At 39.1% G+C, this 17,823-nt stretch overlaps 1 protein-coding gene across 5 annotated transcripts; it reads right to left on the reverse strand.

Moving 5' to 3' along the window:
• Positions 1–1,309: 1,309 nt before the first annotated feature.
• STX16 (syntaxin 16) lies at positions 1,310–15,831 on the reverse strand. Of its 5 annotated transcripts, none has more exons than XM_074842922.1 (8): positions 15,516–15,829; positions 10,539–10,646; positions 9,162–9,302; positions 8,434–8,596; positions 7,437–7,528; positions 6,155–6,298; positions 5,551–5,631; positions 1,310–3,294 (listed from the first exon to the last, which is right to left on the reverse strand). In XM_074842922.1, the coding sequence occupies exons 1-8, from the start codon at positions 15,648–15,650 to the stop codon at positions 3,190–3,192; spliced, it is 969 nt and encodes a 322-aa protein (XP_074699023.1). In that variant the 5' UTR covers positions 15,651–15,829; the 3' UTR covers positions 1,310–3,189. The 5 variants fall into 5 exon arrangements, with proteins under 5 accessions (XP_074699023.1, XP_074699025.1, XP_074699026.1 ...); XM_074842924.1 differs by having other exon boundaries at positions 15,570–15,828; XM_074842925.1 differs by lacking the exon at positions 15,516–15,829 and adding an exon at positions 13,051–15,321.
• Between the last annotated feature and the right edge of the window lie 1,992 nt (positions 15,832–17,823).

A 17,823-nucleotide genomic window follows, 5' to 3' on the forward strand; every position in this document is an offset into this window, starting at 1 on the left:
GAAGGCTGTTGGATTTAGTGTTTGTTTTGGTGTTTAGTTTTTTTTAGATAGTAAATATACTTTTTTTTCCCAACAAAATCAGTTTCACTGTCACCTATCCGTGAGCTTACATTTTGCAAGGCTGTACCAAAAGCAAGGTTTCCAAGGATTTAAGCAAAGGAGATAAGACTCCTTTGTGTTGTGACAAGTGTTTCACAAAAGCAAACCTTAAATCAATACAATCTAGGCAACCTCAGTGAGCACTGCATCAATTGTATTCATTCAAATTTTTAGCACATTCCAAAAATCACCAAGCAAGAAATCAATTCTTCCATTTTGCTTTTCAGTTTCTAGAAGGCCTGCAGTAGAAATAAATTTGCTACTACAGTGCTTTTAATGCTGTCATTTTCACGTATCACTAGAATTAACTTCTGCTAATGAGGAGCAGCAGCTCCTTTTTGCACGCTTGCATGCATTTTAATGGAGAAATTGTCTATAAGCCAAGAGCTTTTTAGGTCATTCCCACCAGGTGAGGAGCCACAGATTCTTGGGAGATGCTCTAGCAATGCTGTGCGGTTCCTTTGTAAGGAATCAGAGGTTCAATACAAGCAAAGAAGAATCCGGCAACCATGAAGAAGTCACAATCTGCAGAACAGTGTACCAGCTTTCTCCACAGCGACACACACAGACGATTACAGGGCTGGACAGAAGCGCAGTCAGTAGGTTCAGGCAGCTCTTGCTCCTGTGACACCCACGTAGGCAGCGGCCACTGTCAAAGCCAACCTACCCTGCAGGGGCTTTTTTGGTCTTTCATTGCCCAGTGGCACACAGTACCCCTTCTGTCACACAACATGTGGAGATAGTCTTACAAACCACAGCATAAGGGTTTGATTTAGCTGCTGGTAGTTTAAATTTTAGACTGACTCCCAATAAGCTAGACACCTGCAATGATTTAGAAGTCTGTTGTGGGTTTTTTTTCCTCAGTATAATCTGCTTCAATAAATTCCAGCTCAAGTTACACTGGACAGTTGACATCTGAGTTTAACCTCTTGTCTGATGCACATTAAAAATGCATTCCCTTTTACAGAATTTGGATAGAAATTATGTAGCCAGTTACTTCAGTGGAGTTAAGATACCATGTGCATAACTCATGGGAAATAACTCTTGACAATACAACTTACACTGTGCTACAGAAAGTTACATTTTTTTTCCCCAAGATATTTCATGTCACTGCTGCTTTCATTTAATTATGAAGAATATATAGAGACACACTAACACCGCACAAGTATGTTTCATTTCATATTTTTTAAAAAAATGAGTAATTGCCCAATTAGGTTGGAAGTGTTTTATTACTTCTTTGAATTCATTAGCCATGATAAAATGTCAAAAGCACCAGTCAAGACAGAAATAAATAACACAATCTCATGTTAGAGGGAAAGTTGCAAATACAGTATATTAAATTATAGCAATATGCTGCTTCACACCAGCCGATGTAGACAGCACACTAGGGAGACAGTAGTTTTACTCACGATCATTGAAAAGATCTATTACCAGAACAGGGCAGCTGCACACCCAGCTACAGACATCATTCTTTCTTTTACCAATTCACTTTATGAATTTAATCAAGGGTTTGAACTGGCAGTTTTGGAAGTTCAACATCCCCTTTGTCTAGAGGTAACAAGAGTGGTACAAAGCTTTTCACAATAAGCCACCCAAAAATCCAAGGCTTTCACATCTTTGTAGTCTTTGCTTTCAGGTCCGTTCCTGCATCAAGTCAGTTTAAAGCCACATCTTAAGTCCTCCTTAGTACATAGTAAAGATAAACTCAGGGCAGGCAACATATGCAACATTAATATCATAGTATTGCGGAACTGCACTTCCAGGGGCTTTGAGCAGAACATCTCTGCATGTTTATGAGGAGCACTGTATCAGTCAGAAAATGAAGGAAGTTACAGTCCCTTTGGGGAAAAAAATCCATACAGAAAAGCCGTATTAAAAATATTAAGGCAAGGCCTCTACAACTGCACACCACTTCAGGCCTGAATTAAATTATGAATATTCTATTACTTAACTGTTGCCCTAATTTCTCTTTTATGGCCTACAGCAAAGTTCTCCACTGAAAAAAAGTAGTGAAAAAAACCCCAAATTCTCTACTGAAGGCCTAGTAACATGTCACTTGCATGACATCTCTCATGGTCAGTAAAAGACCATAAACACATCTTCTTCCAGGCAGGCATTGGAAAGAAATAATCTTCTGTCAGGGAAAATGGATGTAATGTATACTGTAGTGAAGTCACTTATACAAGAAAACATTACATATGGACAGATGCACTGTAAAATAAACATCTTCTACAACAACCAAAGTATGAAACATCTGAGACCCACTGTAGCAGGTCAGATGGAGTAGAAAGCCAAATGGAGAATCTCTATTTTTCAGGTTTAACTTCACCACTACTTTCATGTAATGTCCGTACTATAAAGAAATTGTACATGAAAAAATACATATGATCATTCTGGTGAGGAAAAACATTCCCATGATTACTCAACCTCAGAAAAATTTTTAATTAAATAAAGGCGTTAAATTATGCCAGTGATTAAATCTTGTTATTGACAAGATCAAGTACTACTCTGAGTCTTAGTAATGGTGCAGTATCTAAATTAAGATCACAGGGGCTGGATTACATTCTGGTTGCTAAAAGCTTTCTTTTTTAGCTGTTTATCCAGTTCTTTGGAGTTTGAGTCTGGAAGAAAGGGGATGAAGTTAAATTTTTTTGTGCCTCAACATATTTTACATCTAGATCAACTTTTGTTATCTAGTCCTATGATTCAGTAACACGGTTTAAATTTGAAGCCTGTAACAATTGTGACATAAGAATACAGAAGACAACACATTTTTGCTCACAGTAACACACTAATTACTGTACTCACTGGTAAACTTCAATTTTGTACTGTGTTTCCAAATACCTCTACATAGAGCACCAAATTATTTGTGTGGGAGCATCAGATTTCCTGACAATTTCCATATAATCCTTACAAACACCTCACAGATCACCAAACTTGTACTTTGAGGAATTCGACAGAAACATTGCACAGACTTTGCATCACAAGGGCTTATACATTCAAAGGCAGCTTTCTGGAGTGCAGGTCCATCCATTCACATTGGGGAAAAAAGTTCACATAAACTTCAAAAATAAGAAAATGAAGTGAAACCTAGTGTGACTTTACACCAATAAGAACAACAATAAGGACAATTACTATAACAAACAAAATTAAAATAACAAGCATCTTCCGATTCTTCTTTTGATATTGCTCTGCCTATAGTAACAGAAAAGAAATAATTAATAGTTAGATTTCCGCAAAGCTACAAAGTACAGACTCTTCTTTAGTCAAAGTGAAGCACATGTATCTCAGAATTGTTCTTTGGTAACTTGACATTTCATACAATGTATATTGCAAGCAACTCCCACAAAATAACTCTGGTCTGCACCAGACTTCAGTGAAGGTAAGTGTACACTGAAGTCACATTTATCTGAATTAAAGAGCAGACTCCATAAAAAGAAGAATGCATCCTCATGTCAGTTAAGCAACCTTACTGTGACTTCTCTTCAGCAGTCCTTGAGCAGGCCCTATGCCTCCACAGGACACGAGAGCTACACGAAGAATGATACTTCATTTGGAAGAACACTTAGCTAGGAAGACCATGGAAACAAGATCAGGCAACTGGGTATGTGACAGTCTGAACAGTAAAAGTTGGTAAGATGTTTTAACTCATTTTGCTGATATAAGATCCCTATATTTGAAGGACATTAAAATTCACAACAAAACTTTGGTTTTTAATAGGCATTTCTGTTGTACCTGATTCAGCTGTGCATTTTCATTTAATTTCAATTAGAACTGATAGCTTTCTTTTTGATTTGGTTCTCAGTTTTCTGCTTCATTCCTTCTTTCTTCTAACCACATTTTCTCATCCCTTTTCTCTTTTTCCCAGGGGAATTAAAAGGAGGCAACGTGGAGAAAACTCTCCAAAAGCCAAATGAAAGTCTGCTAATAGAAGCTAAACAAAACAAAACTTGCATTTAATTATTTTTAAATTAATAAACCTTCAAAATTTAAAGGAAAAAAGATATTCATTCTTCTCCTTTATAGTCCCTGGAAAGTAATTATTTATTATCAGATTTGCTAAAGAGGAGTTTTTGACCTGAAACTGTGTGACATGCAACCGCTGTGATATTTACTTAATTAGGCTTTAAGTATCAAAGCCTTGACAAAGCATCACAACCAAATCCAATTTTCACGTGAAGCAGGAATTGGTAACTAGTGATTCGTATCACCAGACTTCTGCAGTGAATTAATGCCATTTCTGTGAAAGTGCTGTCTCAGTAGTTTGTAATAATTATGCCAATGAAAACAGAAAATTATAGAAATTAAATCAGAATAAAGCTACCAACAGTATTAGAAACAGCAAGGTGTCTGTGTTTGATATCACTATTCAGACCTGTGTGTATGTCTTCCATGATAGGTGAAAACAATCCCTATGCTGTACTGAAAACAGGTACATATTGGATCAAAAATCCATACTCTAGTCAGCAATCCAAAGAGGGGTTTGCTGACAATTCATTAACTACCTCTAGACTAGAAATAGCATTGATTCCAACAGATCCATTTATTTCCAGTTCAGTTTGTGCAAATTGCTTGCAATTACTTTAAGCCTTGTTCACCAATGGTCAATGCCCTTAGTGATCTCCAATTTACTTTTATGTGTAACAAGAATAAACCTATAACCCATTTAATTTGCTCTTCCTCAAATGGCACTTTTTTGCTGTCCATATATTAGAAGTCTACCATAATATGTAGGTGAGTGTGTAGTAGTAAGACATTCATGTTTCCAAAACAGAATGTTTTACTTAATAAGCTTTTGCATGAATCTTGTTTTACTTTATTTCCAGCAATGGAAGGACTGAACTGAGCTGACAAGTCAGAACTTCGCTTAAAATCAAAACAAAACAAAAAAGCCAACAAAACCAAACCAAACCACAAAACTCTGTGTTCTGCTGCCAATTCAAACTTTTCAGACGTTCATAGTAAAAGCTTCACATTAAAAGCATAAGGTTGGACCTAACTTCTAACAAGTGTCAGATGGTAAGAGAAAACATTTAAAATTATTCTTGCTGCTCACACTATTGAGATAATGTTTTCAAACTAGGATATATCAACTGACTGAAATCTATAGTGAGGTACCCACTAACCAGTTCTATTTCACAAGCACCAGGCTCTCCAAACAGAGAAAGAATTGCAGATAGGTCCCACCAGGTCAGCAATATAGAGATCAAAGTACATTGCTTGGATGCCCAGATAGTTATTTAAGAAATTAACACTAGGCATCAAGCATGACATTAACAGAAGTTATATGGAAAGTTCCTACTACAGTACAGTTGGACGTTTGATACTGTCCAGCAATCATTCTAAAAGGCACTATGTCCAATGACCATGAAAAATGACTGAATAACTTAATGGCTATTAAATTATAAAAGATTAGATATGCAATACAGCTTAATTATTCTGTCAATTTACCTTATGTAGTTGTTTTAGTCCCTCTTCAGTTTTCATACATGACTGTTCAACGTTGTAGTCAATTCTATCTAGAACTGTTCCCTAAATAAAATGGAAAGAATGAGAACCAAATTGAACCTAAATGAACTTCATAAAGCAATTATTATTATGAGCAGCAGAGTAATTAACAATGCTCACAGCAAACAGGTAATGAACTATATAAACTATGAACTTTTACATTAGAACTAGCTGGGACTTCATTAAAGTACCTCCTTGCTCAATGCCTAACTGGTAGCTCTGTCACCATCTCATATCACGTGCCTTAATAATCACCTTACTTCCAGTTCAGGTGCTTTTGGCTGAATCTCTGGGAGAAATAACCAACAGAACTTTGGCATTCTAGGATTTTTTTAGTCTGACACTCATAACCAGTTTTATTTTTACTTATTTATTTTCATTAACTCATCTTCTGGCAGACTTCAAGCAGAGGAAACCTTCACCCAAAGAGGTAAGTTAGGAACAGTGAGAAGCACATGAAAACAGGGTGTTACAACAGGAAGAGTCTGGAAGCCTTAACACTACGTGGAATCTCCTACTTCTTACTAACACTGTGATGTCAACGTACCTGTTCTACTATCATGGCTCCCAGGTCCCTAAATATTTCATTGAGATCGGAGATTGACTGTACAATCTGACGGATTTCTCGTTCCCGCTCTTCCACCATTAATGTGTTTTGCTCCACCAATGCTAGCTGGTCATCTGTAAAACCCTGTTGAAATTAAAGATTTAGATGTTGAACTGACATTAGCGGCATGAAAACACTAGAAATAATTATAAGGACTATAAGATTTCATAACACCACAGTCCTTTTGGAATTTCCTTAGTAGACAAGTATCCAAGGGAAAAAAATAAATTATTGTATTTTAAAAAGAGAGTTTCAGGGTCACTAAAATAACTTGGACAGCTATTTACAGTTTGAGCAGAGAAAACGTAAATCTTGCATCCTGCCCAAACACACAAACAACTTTTTAAAATATGATCTGTCCTAAAACAGTGGGGGTTTTTGGTGTACAAACCCAATATGAAATATTTACTGATTGATCAGCATTACAGAAAGGCCCATAATGCCAATGTGTAAAGACACAGCAGCAATTGTGAATTATTTTTTATAAACTACAGAGACCTTTCTGTTTTAGTCTCCCAAGGCCATTCACAGCTCAGCACTATCCTTTCCCCATCACTCTTATTTAGAGATAAGTGAAAAACCTCTTATACACAAGATTAGCTGAAAAGTGGCCTTGACATTTTTGGTAAGTTTTCAGTTAAACATTAAGCATAGCAGTTAAGAGTATTCTCCAGCACTATTAGATAGGACACAATAGAACAGATCCCACCATTGCTTAGAAATGCAATACCCCCAAACTCCACAAAGTAAAACAAAGAAGTGGGTCTGGTACAGCTCCACAACATAACTGTGCACAAACAAATCATTACACCATTATTTGTAACAGTTTGTAATACTGAAAATCTTCAGTTCACTTTAAAGAGTGTCACCTTCCACTCAAACTCAGAATCACAGTTTGCTAACAACTACTTCTACACCTGCCCAGAAAGGTGGTATGACAAAGGACAGCACTGTATTTACAGACCTTCTAGTCCCTGTCAGGCATGTAAGGAGAATTCAGCAGCCAAATTGAGTTCCCTCACACTGCAACACTGAGGCTGATGGCACAATCATATTAACATCGTAACAATACTAATTGGGAAAATGCATCACAAATCTGGAGAAATAGCATTTCCGCATAGCTTGGTGCTCGTGGCATACCATTTTGATATTTTCATACTGAAATTAAAGGTATGTATGAAGTTTCTTCGTACTGAATTTGCATAATAATATCTTAACTTACTCTATCGTAAAGTGTATCATCCTCCCCATCGTCCATCAGTGGGACTGAGGTGTCAAAGAAATGTTTGGATCTTTCTTCTCTATTCTTCATGCCTGTGAAAGACAAGTTATGTTTGAGCATAATACTTACACACACTAAAATCAGAGTAAGAGTAAGGTCTGAAGCACCAGACAGAAAAGCACAAGAAAGAAAATCTGGCTAAAAAATGACATAAGCAGCAGTATCTGAATTTTAACTGTCACACAGGCTTACTATTTAACAAAGCATAACAAATTCAACAAGACTTGCAAGTGTCTGATTAAAGCAGCGATTTTAAGTCATTACATTCCATGAAGTTAAAATTTAGGCAGGTTAAGAGCTTTAAAGTGTGATCAACCTAGGCTAACAAATTCTCTTAGGAACATCCCTTGTCTGAATTGTGATCTTAAGTTCCACCATTTATACCATGAGAGGCAGAAATATCAGTATAAACTTTGAAGATCAAATTTTTGTGGGTTTCTTCCAAGATTATTTTAACCTTACTTAGCTGAAAATAGAATTGCACACGATTTTAAACAGAGGATATTCCACTTTTGTCTGTTTATGGATGAACAACTTTATCAGACTACCTTTTGAAGTTTTATCTATCACAGACTACCAATCAACAGGAGGTACTATGTCTGAAGACCAAAGGCTGCTTCACCAGTGCAACCACAATTTGAGAAGCAATGACACATTAAAAATGCAGATGGATGAAATACCCTGGTTTTGTTGATCTCTTTAACCATGAAACTTCTCCTTTAACAATAGGAAAGAGAGGTAGAATAAAGCAGTTTGAACATGGACTGTGAACCAGAAACTCCCAAATTCTAACCTCCACTCTAATATATTTTTGGTAGTCTTGTGTGCATCAATTAACCTTTCTGTGCTTCAGTTTTCCCAACTAAGAAAATAAGCACACCTTAATTAGTGGTTTCCACAGAAGGTGCCCATGTATTACTGTATCTCTTATGCTTACGTTTGAGATAGTCAGACTGTGCATGCCTAAAGTTGGTGGATAGGTCCTGAAGGGACTGTGCTAAGGAAGACACTACATTCCTGAGAACACGTGCTTCTTGTTCTGTACAACTACGTGACCTGCTCTGCAAGACCTGGACTGCTCTCTGACATCTGTGAAATAACTGAGAAAACAATTCCGTTAGTAAAGAACATACAGCAACACACACTTTAAATATCACATTGCAAAAGTTCCTATTGGAAGACTAATATTTTGATTTCTAGATTTTTAAAATTCATTTCTTATTGCCCAGTGCAATGTTTAAAAAGGTATGGAAACACAGAACATAGGTGAACAAACAACTTAAAGCTAACAGGGTAGCAGAGTAACACAACTACTTCTGACCAAAGATGTTTGCTTCATTATAACTGCTTGGACCAGAAGCCTTATATATATATATGCACATATATATATTTCTCTGATATATCTGTAAATGTGATCTGATTATGTACCCCAATTCTATTCCAAGTAGAAAAGCAAACAGGTAAGTAAAAGAAGAGGGATGTTAAGTGACTCACTGAGAAGTTCACTGGGGCAGTGAGTGCAGTACCAAGCACAGAGCCCAGGACTTCTGGCTCACTCTAATACTGATTACAAAAGAAATGCTTCACTCAAAGGAAACCACTGCTTCATCATGATGCATTACACATATGCCAGACTGTAGGCTTAGACTTGAAAGTAGTCTGTACCTGTGTGATCTCTTGAGTTGTTATTTCTATTGCCCGTTCTTCTTCACTGCTGTCATCCAGTGTTGGTCTGTTTAGGTGTTTATCATGAAGACTGGCTAATTCTTTCATCTTCTGTTTAACTCTGGCAATATCATACTGAATCTAAAACAGAAAACCAAACAATGAAGAAAGGGAAGTGACTAACATTTCAGAGGAAAAGGTTCTGACATGCTATACAAAAATCATTGAAGGAAATCTATATAACATAAAAAGCAAACCAAAGATCATTAAAAAAAAATGCATAAAAAGCTGACTAAGAAGTAACTGAATACTCTCATATACTCTGAGATTGCTAACTTTTTTAAGCTACTCTTGTAATCTTAGGCAAGACTGCTGTTTTCAAATATGCTTCATTAAGTTGGAATAATATTTTTATCATTATATATTAATATAATGGTAAGAAGGTTTAGCCAACTTCTAAAAACATAAATGAAAATTCAGGTCACACCTTCAACTCTGTAAACACTGAATAGCCTGAACTTAACAGCAAAAGTTAAATGACATGCTTTCAAACAAGTCATTAAAAATTAATCTGTAGGTATGATTATTATTGTAGTAAAAAGGAGACTGATCACCTTTCTGCACAATTGGTTCTGTATGCACAAACTGATGAGCCAACATGTGTGCTGAGACTACATTTTAAAAGGATTTTCTGGAAGTCAAGAATAGCTTCACACTCCAAATACTGGAAAAGGTTTTTAATTGGATGCCTCCTGAATCATTCCCTTGCATTTGTCCAAATACTTCCATAACTTGCAAGGTATCAGTACTGCATAGGCAGGAAAAATTCTCCTCCTAGAAGACACTAACATTTTCTGTTTTCAAATAATAAACTGCTAATCTTCACCATTTTAGGGTCTACTCAATTGGACACCTCAACGGATTCAAACAAAAAATCTACTAGAAGTCTACTAAAGTCTACTGATTTTCTGTACCCTTCCTTCTAAGTTTCAAACTGAGAACAGCTTTGTTCTGCTAAGAGCTTTGGGACCTTCCTGCAGTCTTAAGTCTAAACAGTCAGCTATAGCATGTCTATCCTAGTAGTCCCAGTGTACTGTTAATACTGGGCTCCCCCGATGATGCAGACCCAGCCTTCTGGAATTTCTGGTCCTAGATAATCTCCCTTTATTTCACTTGCAATATATCCTTCAAGATACGTCACAGCTTGCCTGATATTTTCCTCTAAACAAGGGCATCAATTTAGAAAACATACTTGGTTTAATCTTTCTTCTAATACTACTTCTATCATAAAACTTACAGCACTGAGAATGTAACTGACAACACTAATAAATCCCTACAAGGGAAATCAAACTCTGTTGGATTTGCCATGCAACTTACTTCATCTGCTCCATCAACCCATTTGGGAGGTAAGCGTTTTGTTACTCCAATTGCTGCTTCAGGATCTAAACTTATTCCCGATACTAGTGCCATACGATCATCAGCAAGCTACAGAAGATAAGAAAAGACAGCAAATTAATTTTACTCAGATCCAAATTCCTGAGCATCAGAAAAAGTGCATGTATATCTTCCCATAAAAATTAACCTAAAAAATGTGTTTGTGCATGATGCGGGTATGATCAAGCTCCACACCTCCTGGTTTGTCCCTCTATGTTAATGACCTACATCCTCCCACTTCCTACAGGATCTGAAAGATGAAAGTTACTCTTAGAATAAATTTGTAGCAGATTTTCAAGGGAAGATATGGTATTGCAGCGAGAATTCAAGTAATTCTCATATTGGTACATTTCATATTAGACAATGATTCACAGAAAAGGGATCCCTAATCAATGGTGTAGCATGGTTTGTATAGGGCCAGGCAATTCTGAAAATCTCATTTGGGAAAATATCCAAATAAAAATGTTTATTATATCTCCAAGAAATAAAAATAGTATCCCATGATTGTTCTCAGTGTTGTATTTAGCTAGACACTCACCTACTAGGCAGCTGAAAATCAAACACTCCTGCAAACTGACATGCAACTAAAATTGTTATTTATTTATTTATTTAACAGAAATGAAAAGGTGCTAAACAAATATAAACAAACAAAGATAGTGACCAATCCACATTTCCCTAAATCAGTGATTCCTGCTTCAGCTGTATGGTCTGAGGTAAAGAAATTTGCAGGAAAATGGATAGAATAATTCTCCAGAAAATTCTAGATTGTCAGAAAGTAAATAAGACAATGGGCCAGTCAGCTTATAGACAGCTTTCCACAGCTCCACAAGAGGTCTGAGGATAGGAAAGGAGTAAAAGAAACCCTTTATCACAATTAATAGTCATAATTTTAATAACTTGGGTGCAACAAATCAGGGTTTATATTATTGGAGGCTGATGCACACTGATGTATAGCAGCACAGTCGTAGTCCCAAAAGGGTATGCTACACTTTTTGGAGACTATTTTTGGGAATAGAATCTAATCTGTAGGGTTGAAATATTAAAAGGTTTTAGGAAAAAAACATGTAACTAATTAAAAGTATTTTTTAGCCCCAAAATGCCTGTGATAAACCTATCAGAATCTTATTTTTCCAATAATACTTCTGGATGCAGGTTGAACAGCTTCAAACTCAAGAAACCTTAATATGACAACTATGAAGCAATAAGAATGTAATGTGCAGGGTGTTTGTTTTGGTTTTGGTTGTTTGGGGGGTTTTTAAAGCTCATTTTGGCAGAAACCAAAAGCCATGGTCTGATCCTGAATACAGAGGTAGAGATTTATTTATCTGTTTTGATATCATTACCAGTGAGATGTGCTGTTCACCCTCAGTAAGAATTCTTTTGTTAAGGACAGTATTAATGCTATTGACCTTTAAACAGATCAGAAGATTTTTCTTGGTAGGCTTTAGAAACTTATGTAAATAGGCTCAGTGCTAGAGTGTAGGTATTTCTACCATGGTGCAGTGTTGGGTGAGGTTGTCCAGAGAAAGTGTGGTATCTCCATTCTTGGAGGTTTTCAAGACTTGGTTAAACAAAGTAATGGATGACCCTATACAGATTACTATATAGATAGTATAGATAGACCCTATATAGATTATAGTCCCGTTTTGAGCAGGAGCTTGAACCAGAAGATTTCCAGAGGTTTATTCCAACAAGCATGCCTATGATTCTCCAATTTAAGGCTGAGTATGACACACACCTAACAGTGTGCAGAGCTACAGAGCAACATTTAGCGCTGGGGTCAAAGATGCTTCCGGTCATCTTTCTCCTCTGAGAGGAAGGCAGGGGAATGGATGGAGTTGGAAGACAAATACAGATCTTGTGGTCAGTTGAATTAGGCTTTGTAATTTCAGATATAAAATAATCTTCCTTTACTGGAGATAGAAAGAGGTGGTATCATCAATGATACAACTTGAAACATACTCAATTACTTCACTGTTTGTTCTCAGGGAAAGATTTAATACAGAAACCTCACTTCCTAGTTTCTCCCAGATTTCTAGTTTTCCTTTATCAGGCCTGGAAAGCTTTGTGGTTCCCCACCTCCTTCCCTTTTAAAAAACAATCCCTCTTCCTTCCTGGGCAATTCTTTCCTGAAAGCCTATTTTTTATCCCTGACCAATAAAGTGTACAATTTATGCATAGCATAAAAAATAGTTAATAGCTTCATTGTACAAAGTCACTAAAGCCCATATGTATACAGTAAGTCAGACTAGTTTACACATGTATCTGTTAACAATGTAACATTATATCACAAAATGCTTGTCTTCTCTATGCAGCCTTGTCATCCTACTGTGGGCAGAGACACTTCATTCTATACAATGAAATTTAATAAACTAGCAGAATAAAGAAAGGAACATTTTAGCTTGATGATGTATGCTTGATGCACCATGGCAGAATAAAATGTGAAAAACAATACCTCATCCAGCTCCTGAAGTGATTTGTGGATCCCATCAGCCCCATCCAGTTAAGAGACAGCAAAAGATAAAAGGGAAAAAAAGAGACATAGGACAGATATAGGGTATGGTCAGTTGAGAAATTACTGATTTATTTTTTAAGCATGATGGTTTACCAAGAACAAAACAAACTGACTTGTAAAACACAACTATTCAATAAATATATCATGATATTGTACTTTTTAAGTCAGCATTTTGGTTGATGCACAAACTGTTTAAAAAAATATTTCAGTTGCTTGGTAAACAGAAAGAACATGAGATCAAGTTAAGAGCTTGGTTTGTTTTTCAAAGTAACTGCACAGTGAAGGTTCTAGCTACTAAAATTTCAGGCAGAAAAACTGCAATAGAGTATGCTCAAGTGCGACAGCAAGGGCTGCAGTATTCAACATCCACTGGTGAGTTAAGAGGTTTGATTATGACTGGAGGATGCATATACAAGCTTTTGTAAGACATTTATTGACAAGCACTCAAGTTATCACAGGATAAAACAGACAGCAAAAGACAAAAAGCGAAAGCAAACATAGTATACACTCACTTATGTACACACGTCAATTATGCTCTAGTTTCAGGTAACATTAATCCTACATGTATCTGGAAAAATACAAAAGGCTAGTATCTGCACCTCCTCTATTCATCAGCCTTTGTACTGTGGAGGGTACGTGTGAGCAATAGGATATTTCACTGAGAGATTAATAAAGCAAACAGATCTAAACCAAGGACAAAATACTTGTGGTTTAACAAAGCAGCAGGCTTCAACTAATGATCTCTTTTATCCTACACCAAGCTTTTGAAACAGAACTATACTGTTAAGAATGCTACTTTGATTTTCTGAATTTAAGGAGTGGTTGACTGCCCACATGAGAATGCAATTTCTGAGAGAGCTCTCAGAGTAAAGGATTTCTTCAGAAGCCTGGAGACTGAACTGAAGTAAGGCAAAGTACTATGAGCTGGAATTTGCAACGCTGTCCCGCTGGCATGCAGCAGCTCTGCTCTGGGGATACCACCCAAAAGAAAAGGTAATTAGCTGCAACTCTGACAGTCACAGGCAAACATAAACTGCGAACAGCTCGCACTACCGTCTTTACACTTCTTGCTACATTAGTACGCTTGTAGTAACTATGTAACTCTCAGCTGTGCACCAGGATCAGGACTGAGATGCTAACTTTATCCCCTGCACAACAGAAACAATTTCCAATCGCTCTTAACTTTGATTGCATTTGAATGAGCATCCTAGAAAACAGCTTCAGTTAATGTCAACAAACACTGTAAATAAACATTTCATGCAAGTGCTGTTATTGCACTCACTGTTGAGTAAAAGTGTAGTTTCACTGCTCAGTAGTCTGTATGCAAGCTTAAACTATCACTAGCTGTTCTATACGATATTTTAAAAAATCCAAGGATCTGAAGAAGTGATATTGATATTGGCAAAAACCATGTTAACAAGAACTAAATGCAGTGCCAAATTAAACATGTATAATACACGTTACTATTGACATTTTCTGTTCTGCAAATGCAATTTAATACATAGCTTGTTAGACACAGGTGTAATAAAGTTAACAATGAACAAAGACCATTCAACAGCAACTCATCGGTTGAAATAAAATTTGCAGCACAAAGTACTGCTTTTCCCAACAAAAATGCATTGATAAAAAGTGATCTAGAATGATGAGACTGCCACCAGATATTTACTGGTGCCTACTACAAATAAATGGTAAGTTTGAACAGAAAGTGTAAAAACCTCAGTAGAGCTGAGCAGCCAAGCAGTCCATCATGGTCTGACAAGCTCAACAGAAAAAGCCACATAAACTGACACTTTTGAAGTTTCTGTAATGAGGACTTACACTAGAATCTACTGACTCCCCTTTTTTTCACAAAAGACTTACATTATTATTTGCATTTGGGGGAAAAAATACAAGAAGGGCAATGGACATCAGAGCAAATTATGGAAAAAATTCAAGCAATGGGAATAATCTACACTAATGTATTTAACAGTGTCCACACTGAAGTGAATAGAAGAGTTCTGCTCTATGGAATAACTCGTATTTTTTTCTTTGGGGAAAGGAGGCCAAAAAGCACACTGGACAAAAAAACCTCATGTCAGTGCTAACATGAAGTTTTTGGAACAATAACTGTATTTTTTATTCATGAAGTGAATAGAGACGTGATCAGCACAAGACAGATCTCTTCTATTCGTTTTACGTGAAGTAGTAGGAAAGAAGGATCAACAAGGTGGGGAGGGAGGGGCAGAGGGGGAAAGTCGAGAGGCCGGTGGGGCGCTGAGGAGAGGGCTCCCAGCCAGGGAGGGCCGGGGCGGGTCAGGGGGGTCGGGAAGGCTGGAGGGCCAGACGGGAGGAGCGGGGCACAGGGCAGGGCTGCCGGGCAGCCCCAGGCGCGGCAAGGTACGGTAGGATGAAGGGAGGAGACTCACCGCAGCAGCCATGCTACGTGAACTCAGAGGGCTGGAGGAGCCGTAACTACTCACTTGCTCGGCCAGCAGCTGCCGGCTCTGCACCGCGTTGTTCCGCAACAACAAGAACGCGTCCGTTAGACGCCGGGTGGCCATGGCCTACCGCCCCGGGGCCCCTCGCCCCGGGGCCGCTCAGCGCCGCGCTGCCGGGCCCTCGGCCCTAGCTCAGCCCGGGGCCCGCGGGCAGAGACGGCGGCCGCCCCCGGCGACGCCCGCTGGCTGCTCACAGGGCCCGGGCGGAGGCCCCCAGCGCCGGGCCCCCCCGGCCGCCGGCCCCATCCATCCCCCCCGGATCCGACTGCAGCCCCAGCAACGGCCCCGCTCACTTCCGCGTTGTGCATCGCCCGGCGCCTTCCGGCTCGCCCGCCTCCCCCGCGCCGCTCCGCCCGGGCCCGCCGCCCGCCGCACCAGCGTTCCGGCGCTGCTGGGGCCGGGGGCAGCGAGACCCCGCGTCCAGCCCCAAGGGCGGTGAGACCCGCGAGGCCTGACAGGCCCCGGACTCCTGCCGCTTCGGGCCTTAGCGGGGGGGTACGGGGGCGTTCGAGCCTCACGGTGGTGGCCACAACGAGGGCCAGGTGAGGGCCTAGGAGAAATGGCAGCCTCCATGCCCGTGTGCCCGGCCCTGGGCTCCCTTGGGGGCAGCTGAGCCGGAGCCCTGCCTTTGGAAACTTGGCAAAATGGCTTCGTACAAAGACCCCTAACATTTCCATGGCTTTTTCAGTTAACGTGCTCCTTCTCACGGCTGTGAAGCATCCTCAAATCATCCTCAAAAGGCACAAGTTTGGTTCAAAGCAAAATACTGTAGTAGGACCATTTTGGTTTGACGGCTTCTCTTTTCCCATTTATTTTTTTCATGTGAATCGCCCACTTTCCCCCCAATTTCCTTTCAGTGAATTTTCTGTTTTCCCAAAAACCTCACACAGCTCTTTTTGCTGGCTCTGACTATTCAAAAATCAGGATGTTCCCTGAAAATGAACAAGCCTTTTAAAATTACAGTACTGAGTTTGACTTTCTGAAAGAGGCTTTTTAATAAGCCAGACTGAAATTATTTTTCCCCTGCTGCTTTGTCAGGCCGGCCTGGCTCTCCCCTGCATGGGGCTGACATGACATGAGGTGGGGTTTGGGCTCCCTCCTGCGCACCACTGGCCAGGTCTGCACCTTGTGCCCGCACCCCCAGGGACGTCCAACATGTCCCCTGTGAAAACTGAAGTGGTCGATGCCCGGCACTGATTGTCAGGAGACTCCCTAGTCTAAACTCTCAAACCGCCCCCCCACCCCCCCACCCAAAACAACTAGTATTTACACATATGGTAGGAACAGTGACTATAATCACAACCACATTTTCTGGAAATGTTACCTCGTTTCATCTAACCGCCTGGGCAAACTTGTACAGTGAGAAATAGAAAAAAGTATTCCTTTGCTATTATAAGACATATAGGGAGTTTTCTTGAGCAGCCCTTCTGCCACAGCGGGAGAGACCTGAAACTTGGAATTTAGCAAGGAAATAAGCTCCAGTCATACAAGGACTAACGCACGCGTTTCATTTTTCGTGGTCTGGTGAAATCTGTTTTCATTTTGGCTGCCTGACAGAGGCTTTAAAAATATATGTACGTACTTCATTTCTTCATGCTAATTTTTAATCTACTGTAACAATTTTTTATTCTATGAGAACAGTTTCAGCTAATGACCTTCTAGCCTTCTCTTGGCACTGCTGCTGTGGGTGTAGGTTGAGAGGAATTTCTCCTGCCGTCGGCAGTCTCCCCGTGATCTTTGAGCTCTGGATGTGTGTGCAGAGAAAACCAATTGGAATATCTCACACGGTGGGATGGTGAACATGAACCCAATGGGAAGCCTAATGTGCTGGAAGTTGGTACACAGCAGCAATTAACATCTTTTCCTTCCTGATTTTTGACAGCTGAAAAAGGTTTGAATGTTGGGCAGGCTTGGAATTTAAGCAGAGGCTATAAAAAGTATTTGGGACTTGTACACAGAGGGATAAAACTCCTCAAGGAAGGGGTCCAGACCTAACTCAGCGAATAACCACTTCAAAGTGGATATTAGGAATAAGCAAAGGGAGTAGAAGGAATGGAAAAAAGGATTAATCAAAGAAAACTATGTCTTAGAAGTTAGGAAGTATAGGCATAAAGGGAAATGTGCCAGAAGTAAAGCCGAGTTAGACCTCGCAAAGGAAATTAAAACAAGTAGCAAAATGTTCTTCAGGCATACATACAAGGAGATGAAGGAGAGAAGAGGTAGGGGTGATGAAAGG

Source organism: Strix aluco, chromosome 17, assembly GCF_031877795.1.
Source record: "Strix aluco isolate bStrAlu1 chromosome 17, bStrAlu1.hap1, whole genome shotgun sequence".
Taxonomy (NCBI): domain Eukaryota; kingdom Metazoa; phylum Chordata; class Aves; order Strigiformes; family Strigidae; genus Strix; species Strix aluco.